At 31.5% G+C, this 10,864-nt stretch overlaps 1 protein-coding gene across 1 annotated transcript in view; it reads right to left on the bottom strand.

Annotated features, from left to right (window-relative positions):
* Window positions 1-7,193, bottom strand: part of LOC108685485 (transcription factor kayak) — a 35,699-nt gene extending 28,506 nt beyond the window's left edge. The window contains exon 1 of the mRNA XM_018190288.1: window positions 6,953-7,193. Coding sequence (XP_018045777.1) covers window positions 6,953-7,084 — 132 coding nt within the window. The 5' untranslated portion in view covers window positions 7,085-7,193. The remainder of the gene's footprint in view (window positions 1-6,952) is intronic.
* Window positions 7,194-10,864: the final 3,671 nt, after the last annotated feature.

Raw genomic sequence — 10,864 nt, 5'->3', positions numbered from 1 at the left:
TCTATCTATCTATCTATCTATCTATCTATCTATCTATCTATCTATCTATCTATCTATCTATCTATCTATCTATCTATCTATCTTTTTCTTTGTTTTGTGCCGCGTTTCGCGACTACATATAATAGGTACTTGCAACGCGTGCAACGAACTCTCACGAAACAAGCGAAAAAGCGTTTTTCATTGCGATTACAGATTAAATGCGATTTAATTTACAAATTGTTTATACGCTACCGCAGAAATATTTACCAAAAGAATTGTACACATCCGTTCTTAAAATTACAAGCCGCGGTAACGAAGAATGGCGGGGGCTAGAATTATTTATCTGCGGCAACATATCGCCAGATTTGTTTGTGCAACAATCAAATACTCTTACATTGCGGGATAAGCAAGAAACAGTATAATGTTTGCAGCACACAGCGGGAAACAACCATAACATTTCCACGTGTTCTTCGAATTGTTATTTATATATATAATTTAATTATTTCCTTGATACTCATACACAAATGTGAGATTATTGTACAGAATAACAAAATTATGCGTGTACGCATACATATTTTGTTTACGAAAAACTTATTGTCGTAATAATCATAGTCTTTTTAATTTATCGTCCACAAACTGTATTTCTACTTAACTAAATATTTAATAAAACGTGATAAAACATGATAACAGTGATAGCTATATTTCCTAAAAAAATTAGAAAATCTATTCTTTATCAATTTAATTCAGCTTGTATGTTTGAGAATATTTAATAATAAAAAAGTGTTAGCAAAGTCAATCTCAAACAGAACTAAGATTAATTAAATTGATTTAGATGTGACAAAATATTCAGTTTTTGAAAGAGTCTCGTTGAGCAAGAGTCTGAGCAATCTGCTGACTCTTAATTCTAAATAATGCGACGTCTTAAGTTCACACAAAATGTTTGATCAGTTATCTACCTTATAAAATTTTGTTTATTTACTTTGATTACATGTTCAAAAATATGTAATCAATTAAAATATTATGCGTCTGAATATCCTTAAAAGCATGATTCTATCATCGAAATTACTAATTTGGGAAAGCAAACATAACAATTAAATCGTTGAAATTAACTTCATATTCTCATAAGACAATTATACCTATAATAGCATACATATCATTATTATTAATATTATTGTTAATATTATTATTAATATTATTAATATTATTAATATATTATTATTATACATATATTAAAATATATGTATGGATTTTCATTTGTGAAAGAGAAACTTTGTTTTCAAGTGATTGACAGCCAAATATGTGTCTTAACGAGCATAACGAGAAAATCGGCGGGAACCAGAGGATTAGCTTTGTTCGCGACAAAGAGATGTTTTAATGAGGAGGGAGGTTGCAACTATTCGGCCGAGCTGTAATGCGCGTTGCAGGATGTTGTGTGCGCGGCATAACAAACGCCGAATTTCGTTCGGAGGAAAAAAGCAGAAGTTTTAATCGGCCTGTCACTCGGGAAAGTTTCTCTATACATTTTCAATATCCGAGAGGACAATAGAGAATAAATTAAAGATCGTGAATCACCCAGTTTCTTTGTACGACGTGCGTGCTTATACTTTAAGCCGTAAAGAAAAACACACGGCTGAAGTTTATAACCGTGCGTGTTTATTGAACGTCATTTGCTTCATCATTTTTTTATTACTTTCTCTCAAGAGTAAAGAAACAAAATCTTTTATGCAGATTTGCAAAATTTTATGAAATAATTACGTAATCATAAACGCGAGAGTTAAAAAGAGAAATTTAACGGGTCTAACAACTAGATGTATTTTCGCTCCTGATCATTATAGGTAATATTTGCATTTTTATCGGTCGTTTTCTCCATAGGAACCCTTTCATTAGAGGGAAAGATAATAAGGTGACAACAGCTGGCTCGGGAGTTCCTATCTGGTAGCATAAGCGTTACTGCGCAGCAGTAAAATGTAATTCGTGTCGCGCGCGCCAAATGCGTGTGCGTGTGCGTGTAAGCGTGCGTGCTCGTTGCACGCGTGTTTTTAAATGATCGAGTCGTCACGAGACGGCGGCGCTTTATAAAACAGCTGTTGGAGGCGGCCGAAGTCACGCCGGGCGAAATGCTAGATCAATACAACCGCCATGCTGCTTACATGCGAGGAATACATCGGGTGTCCTCGAATTACAATGAAACGATGTATGTTATTCGTTGCGAATTTCAAGTTTTATCAGAGATATCGAGGGTGATTTATCGTAACTTTCACATCTTACTCGTAACTTTCAAAATATAAAAACATCATTATAAAACCTAATCTCTCTTACTTAATCTCTCTGCCGTCTTAATTGCTTCAAAAGAAGTTTTGCTAACATGTAGTTCAAATTGTGGACGGCAGATAATTATAGTATCATCTGTGCTTCTAATATTTGACTCACAAAAGTGTGTGACTCATTTTCGATGTGATTTATGGCAGAACGTTACACTGACAAAACTGTACTAAATTTTAATATTTGTATGAATAATACTAATTAAATATTATACTAAATGTAAACGTACATTTTCTATATGATTGAAGAACCATTAATTTGATTTATCATTTCTTTATTGAATAAATATTTATTTATTGTAAGTAAATGTTTTAGTACTATTAAAAAAATTGAATGAATTAAAATTTATCAATAAATTGTTTCAATGTACTTGAACTTAATGTAAGTGAACGGATCAAAAAGATCAAAAAGAGAAACTTAACGTCTAATTAAACAATTCTTTATGGTCATAGATTGATATATTGTAAAAAACTATTAGTGTTTGGATATTTTCGGTCGTTTTTAAATTTTTAGATTTAACTGTATCAGTGTGCTCAGTTTTTGGAACATCCTGTAAAAGGGAGAGACAGACGCACTGGCACTAAACCCTTGTCGATGCCAGAGATATTGTCCGTCGCGACGAAGAGAATTTTCTACTTCCTGTCTGTATCTATAAATATATACATGCTATATCGACGTAATAAATTATAGTATACGAATATACTGGACAATTGTTATTATTAAATAACACCGAGTGATAATGACATGATTGACAACTCATTTAATAAACTTTTATACAGAATGTAGAGTTTAGACATTTTCAACATTGTAAATATTAAGAAATAAATTAAAAAAAGAATAGTTAATTTCCACATAAGCTATAATAAATAATTTTGGATCTTAATCTTTTACACAAAGAGAATTTTTTTTAATTTACTTTGAAAATATGGTTGTGATATAATACAATATTTTAAAGATTTTTTTACTATGCACTTCAGTAAAATTAATCAAACTTATTTTATATTTTATTATAATTTTATCAAGAGTTTTATTAATGAAATGAAAGAAATTAACATAAAATCATCTTAAATGCAATCTTATCCCAGGACTATCATATTTTCAGGGTAAATTTTTAAAAAAATTCTCTTCGTGTACCGAGTTAATTGTGCATTATGTTTTGCATTATAAAAAACTAAAAATCACATTTACAGAATTTTTGACATAATAAATAACAACATGTATTTTTACTTGTCTAATATACAAAATATAATAACTTACAAAAATTACATTAGTAAAAGATGAACAATTTTTAGCAAGTTAATTTTAAGAGATGATAATATGAGAATAAAGCGCGAATATAGATGCAACAAAGTGTTTTGAACTTTAAATGACTTTTTAAAAATTTGATTCATTATATACATACAAGATAATAGATTATTCTTTTGAAAACTGGTTTTAACTTCTACTATATGCAAAGTCCTAATCAATCTTATATCTATAACCTAAAGTAAATTGACAAGTTTTTTTTTTAATTGAATTTAATTCTTAAATTTAAAAGTTAAAAAGAAATACATTTGTCATAATTAATAACCTATTTATATCTGAACAAAAATTGTTTTACATCTCACAAATGTTTTATATGTCCAAAATTTAACCCCCAGTAACCTGAAATGATTTTTATAAAAAGCGAGGAAATCATGCTCAGTCACACAAGTTTTTTACTAATTCAAAATCTATAATATATTCCCTCAGTTTTTTTTAATATTATCTATATAAATCTATCTTACATAATCCTCCAATATTAATAAATTGTAGAATAATCAATAAATATATATATATATACAATATATAATGAATAATAGTGATTTAATTAGCGTAAAAATCACCGCAGATTCCGCAGATCATTTATGAAAAGAAACTACATGACTATTCTCGGATTAAACAACTCAATGAAGTTTTAAGGATTCGATTGTTCGCGCGTGCTTGAAGACCACGAAAAACAAACGTTCTGCGGTTTAAGATCGAAATCGCTCACTCATTCATATAGCAAGATCGATGTCGAACCGCACCATATCATTGACGCGTCATTTATAAACCGCAGCTTGGTGTGAGATAGTACGAAGAAGAAAGAATTAACAATCACACGTTTTAATTTTCGCGCGAAGCGAAGACTCATTCGTAAACGCAAACACTCGGCAATCTCGAGAGATCATTGATCTCTCCCGATCGGTGAATGGACGCAGTAGTAGGATGAAAGATAACGTTCGATTGGATAATTCCGTAGTAACTCAAAGGTTTACTGGTGGTGCACGTGGTATGCACCTTAAAAGGACACCTATGCAGGACCGGAATGAAAGTTGTCTTTTATCTATGCGTGCAGGGGCGTCTAATTTATTTGCCGGCTCCACGCGTGAAGTAGAATAGGTTCTATCAGAATAAGTTCAAACAGTATTTATCCATTAACAAGTAAACGTATTAACGTCAATTCCGTTTTCAGTATTTCTTTTTCAAGATTTTTTTCTTAATTATTATACTTTTGAAAATCGAAGTCTGATATTTGTCGCTTTATAAAAGCTACACAGACTTTGTGTAAATAATATAAGACTTGCGTAGCATGTTATCGCGCACTCATGACGCATAATTAGATGCACATATATGATAACGTAGTTGATATTTTCGCGCGACTCATTCCCAGCGACCGAAAATGTGTTTTTCATTCGAAGTCGAGCAGTTCGGTTTATAGCGATGACGGCACGCGCTTTGTAAATTTAGCAACTCTCTGTCTCTAATTCTCGGATAAAGGAGCTCTTCAACGAAGTAGTAGCTTGACAAGTGCATCGTGTCGAAAGATACTTTAACTGTTTGAACTCGTAAAATACAATATTAACAAATTCGGTATTATTACACGAAATTTTACGCAAACATGGAAAGTTAGCCAAAGTATCAAATTATATAAATTAAAAAGCAACAAATAAAAGTAATAAAAATTTAAAGTAATAAAAGAGAATTATAAATGCTAAATTAAATATTAGCTTCAATAACATTCTCGAACGATCAATTTTGTGAGTGATTAATAGTTTTTAAAACAATCGTACAGTTAATTTTACAGCATCTTTTGTAATCGTTACATGTATATCGAATCACAGAAGTGAATGGAATTCAGGTCACCAGCACAAAATCTTAATAATTAATCAATTACGTTTGTCATAATGTTTTCGTCATCCATATAATAAATATTAATCACACATCCCATTTTTTACATACTTGTTTAATGCAAATAACGTTTCAAGTAACGCTTAAAATCGATCATCGACAAAAAAGAGATGGGTATACACACTGTGCATATTTTACAATGTAAAACCACTAATGAGTCATCACGAGCAGCACTAAGAGACAAATACTGATAAGCAGCAGCACTTGTGCATTACCCCGCCTAAGAATTTATGTTCCTGTGAAATAACATGCAATTCCCAGATATACGATTGACCAGATATGCGTCATACAATAATAGTAAGACAATAAGCCACGTAATTCTAATCGATTCTGCTAAACGTTTAAATAAAGAATAACAAAAACATTATATCGCGGATGTATAATCGTTTATGTAATCGCCACATCAGTTCTTGCAAGTTTATAAAAATAAACATTTCTTTATGAATTAGGACAGGCACTTGTTCAAATCGAAGAATTATGATTGCAAGGAGATTCTTTTATTGTTTCTTACATTTTAATCAGCTGAACCTTAAGCTGAATGAAATTTTTTCGAGGAAGTTTGAAGTTATATTTTTAATGACGAACTAATTTAAATCCGGCATACATTGTGAAATTAAGAATGATATCTTGAATGTTTTTTTACTGCGATAACTTGGATGTCATTGTACAAACAAGAATAATTATTAGCAAGTTTATATAGCTATCTACACATGTTGATGGAATGTTTTCAGATATCGAACTGTTTTTTTACGTTTGTACGAGATAAGAAACTCTTACAATCTCTTGAGTGCATTCCTCTAGATATAATTTTAAATATTCTTCCAAGTTCGTATGTGAAAAATTGGAAGAATACTTATATTATTATTATTATTCTATTATTATTATTATTCTATTATTTTATATTCCTATATAAATTTAATATTTTTCTTTTTAATAAGTATATATTTTTATCAAATAGAAAAATAAAAGTACAAAATATCTTATATTTTTAAATCTGTAAAATTAATTAAAATTGTATAAGTTTTATTTATACGTTTCAAAAATGCAAATACAATTATTTACATTATTTCACACAAATCTTTAAGTTCTTGTCTTATCAATGTAACTTTTTTTAGTTTTATATGTGATAAAAGAATAATTCTTCCAATAATTCTTCATATGTATCATTGTAGTTACTGGAGTGGAAGGAAAATAATGAACATCTCCCGTCGAATCTAAAGGCCGGATCCACTACATGAAGCAAGACATGAGGTGCGTTCGCGCCATATACGACGCCTAAAGGCAGACAACCGCTTTAACGTTTAACGCATTATTGTCGCGCATGCGTTACGTAACGCGTACACTTGCAACGAGTACAGACGAGACGAGATTTCGATCGCGACGCATCCTGCAAAGATACTGAGAACAGCCGAGAAAGCGACGCGGGACATATTGCGGGAAAATTCCTGCCAGTACTTACGTTATTCGGCAGCACGGCCGTGTTCGCGATGCTGGAGAGAAAATCATGGCTGACGCGGGAGCTCTGCGAGGCCCCGCTGTCGCTGGACACGCTAGAGCTATCGTAGAGCACGTCGGAGACGTCCAGCTTCATATTGCCGTTCACCCTCGCGAATCCGCGTCGGAGCAGAGACCGGAGTTGCCGGAGCGAAGTACGTCGCGTTCTAACCTCTCTCTCTCTCTCTCACTCTCTCTCTATCTCTCTCTCCCGAACGCTCCTACGAAAGGAATGCAAGCGAGAGTGAGTGAGACGGTGATCGAAGATTACCGCGGATCTTAAAGGACGTACGTAGAACTCGAAGGCGGCACGCACGAATCGCAGGTCCCTTTGCTCGAAACTGTGTGAAACTGCAACCGATGACTCATACCGTGGGGGAATACCTCGCACGCGCGTTCGGCAAACCGTTCGAACCCGCGGAGAGAGTCGAGGTCTCGCGAGCGTGGATGACGTCATAGGTTATTCCCGGCCGACCAATCGACGTCGAGCTGCCGGTCGTCACGGCAGTGCCGTGCCATTGCGTTCGATATGTGGTGTTATCAACGAAGCACGAGAGTTTATCTACTACGCGGCGTCTACATGCTCGTAATTGACTTGTAATTCGATACGTTTTTAATTACATCTCATCTTTATTCTCCGAGCTTCGACATTTGTCGTAAAAATTGCGATTCTGCAGAAACATGAAGATACTAATGTAACCAATTTGATTGATAAATTCATCTTATAAATGTCACGATTTAAATGAAATAAAAAATTAAATGATGATTATTAATTATAATAATAAAATGCGGTTGCTAACCTTCTTTAAAAAGTATTTACTTATGTAGAATGCAAATAGTTAAAACTAAAATAATTTTTTTTTTATTTAAAAAAAAAAGTTATCCAATAAATGTTGAATATGGATTTCTGTTAAACTATATTTATGAATTGGCACGCGATAGCTAGTATTGTAAACATCTATAGGCGAAAGTTGTGCGTCATTTGGTATCAGTATAATGATGATAAAGCATTTTATATTCCCTCGAGGCTGAAATTCGAAGAATTTTTACATCCGCGTCATTACATTATCTTTGTGATCTTTCAGCCTATTAGAGACAATCTATAATTTGCGTCTAAATTTAGAACAAATTCCACTTAAATTTATGCGCCATGCACAAAATATATTTAAAAAATAAAAAAAATTATAAGGTAAAAATGCCGAGAAACCTGACGTAAATTATAGATTGTTTAAAGTACTTATAAAAAAAATATATAAAGTAGATAGATTTTATTCTCCATCATTCCCTGCATTTATAATGCCCATTTTTATCAATATGGATTAACTTAAATTTCGGTTTAATTTATTCTTTATCTTTTAAAATTTTTTAAAAAAGATAAAAAATAAATTAAACTGAGATAAAAAATTAATTACAATAAAGGACTCCCAAAATTCACAAACCAATAATAAAGAGCAAGTAGATGCTAGAAATCTATCAGATAGATGAAAATTTCTTTTTTCTTTTGGTGATGGAAATCCGAATTTTGTTCACCATAGTCCACAATACACAAGGAAATTAACTTTGTTATGTAAGACGAACGTTTTGTAGATTTTTTCTACCTGAATATATAAATTCATTATTGATGGTATTATGTAATACACGGACATTATTTAACTTTTTTTCTACATATAATATACATTTTATAATTAAGTGTTTATTGAGGAAGACTCAAATTAGAGCTAAACATACATTTGTGATTTATACTGCATAATTGTCAAAATTTAAATTTTATTAATGATAATACGCATTGTTATCTGTGTTGATTTCTAGCGATCAATTGCTCTTTATTACCAAGATTAATCTACATTGATAGAAATGAACATAATTTGTTTTTCCGAAATTACAAACAAGTACAAAAAGTAAATAAGTTATGACAAAAAATAGGAAAGACAAAGTTCTTTTTTTTATCTTTATCTTTTATTTTATTATCGATATCTTTTATTTTATTTTAACACATAAGAATGCTTAGCTTTATAGTTAACTTTATCATATTTGTAATATATATGTATGTATGAGATAATCTCGATAGTCTCATGAAGGACACATTAAGAATGCGTACACGTGAGTTTACACTACAATTGTTCTCACGAGTTAACAATTGCGTCGTCGTTTTTTTTTCGCAAATCAGCATCCCGTATGAAGGTCCTCAAAATAATATCACTACATTTGTACGATGTTATGTTTATTTAATCGGAGGTACGAGGTATGCGGACATGTTTCGAGATAGATTGACTGCGACACGTAATATCTCTTATTGTTGCGATTAGATTCATTATATTCAATAAATTAATAATTAGAAATGACGACTCGCTTATTTCGGTGACATAATACAGTTATAATATTATTATGTAATCATTCGTGTCATTCTGAATTATAAAATAAGATAGTACAATTTTTCGAATATTATATAATTCTGAGTGAAAGATTTGAATCTAATTTTTAAATTTCAAGATTTAGTTTTTCTGTTTGATATCCTTCAGTATCTCTCACATAATGAGATAGTTATCAAACTTATTTGTGTGGACCTTGAAAATTGGATTCAAATTTTATTTTGTTTAAAATTATATCATCTTACCCCAAGAAACATAAGAAAATCAAAATAATGTTAATTTGATGTCATATTGATCAAATTTATATCATTATTGACCAAATTTATATCATTTTTTTTCAAGATTCGGTTTAATATGACATTATTTTGACTTTCTTGTTGTCTTTGAGGTAAGATGATATAATTTTGAACGTGGTACAATATTCTAAACAAAATAAAATTTAAACTTTCACGTTCTCCTTGAGATATATAGATTATATATAGTTCTGTTACGATTGAAAAAAAAAACAGTTTAATACGCTTGGCTGAAAGTGAGGGACGCTGCCTCGACCTCGAATCTCGAGTGGACTGTGAGGTGACACGCGAATTTCCCACTAACGGTACCGCTACAGCGAATGACGAAAATCTCGAGCGAGAGATTCCGAGAGTGGCGAGACGCTTCCGAGAATCGCAGATGAGTCATGCATAGGTCGCGTGGGCGCGGGCGGCGCGAATGGGGTAGCCGGAACATATCGAACAAGATGCGTGACTCATCGATCTGATATGTCAAATATTCACGCTCGTAACCTGCCTCCTAGACCAAGGGTGGCCAACCTGTTTTTGCGAACAATTCCTGGAAGGCAAAAAATGCTTTCAACCTGTTCCGAAATAATCGGCAGATAAATGATAATAAGAAGACATTGATAGATGTGAATACAAAATGCGTTAGCAATACAATAAGTATTAAGGATACATACAATTTGTATAAAGGAGAATTTTTTTTAAGAAAGCCTTATTTTTGGAAGATTTGCTCTTCAAAAGTCATACAGTTGAAAAACATAATATGCTATTCTAATATATAGATAAAGAAAAAAATTACAATCTATCATTGAAATTTGCTGAGGATAGTTCTGAGTGAGTCGAAACATCCAGTTTTCTATTATTCAATTATCTAATTACACAAATAATTTTTAAGAATCTGTGCATTTCTTATCGCTCGTCTTCTATTAACCATTGTTTATACATTGTTTATTCGTTTCGGGAAATATTATTTATGTTTTAAAATTAATAAATAAGAGATAAAATTGATAAAAAAGTTTCGCAAAAATAATCGTGTTCATGATCTTAGAAGCTAAACTTCTCGACTGTATAAATACTTTATGGGCTTCCAAATAATACAATTTTTTATTTCTTATTATTGGAATATAATCTAATTATTACATCTTTGTACAATAATAAAATCATTTTGAAAAATATATAAAAATTATCTATTTATACTCTATTAATAAATTGTTAATAATTATTTATTTT

This window comes from Atta colombica, unplaced genomic scaffold (genome assembly GCF_001594045.1).
Source record: "Atta colombica isolate Treedump-2 unplaced genomic scaffold, Acol1.0 scaffold153, whole genome shotgun sequence".
NCBI lineage: Eukaryota > Metazoa > Arthropoda > Insecta > Hymenoptera > Formicidae > Atta > Atta colombica.
The sequence above is the reverse complement of the archived record's forward strand: the minus strand, read 5'-3'. Positions and strand labels throughout refer to the sequence as shown.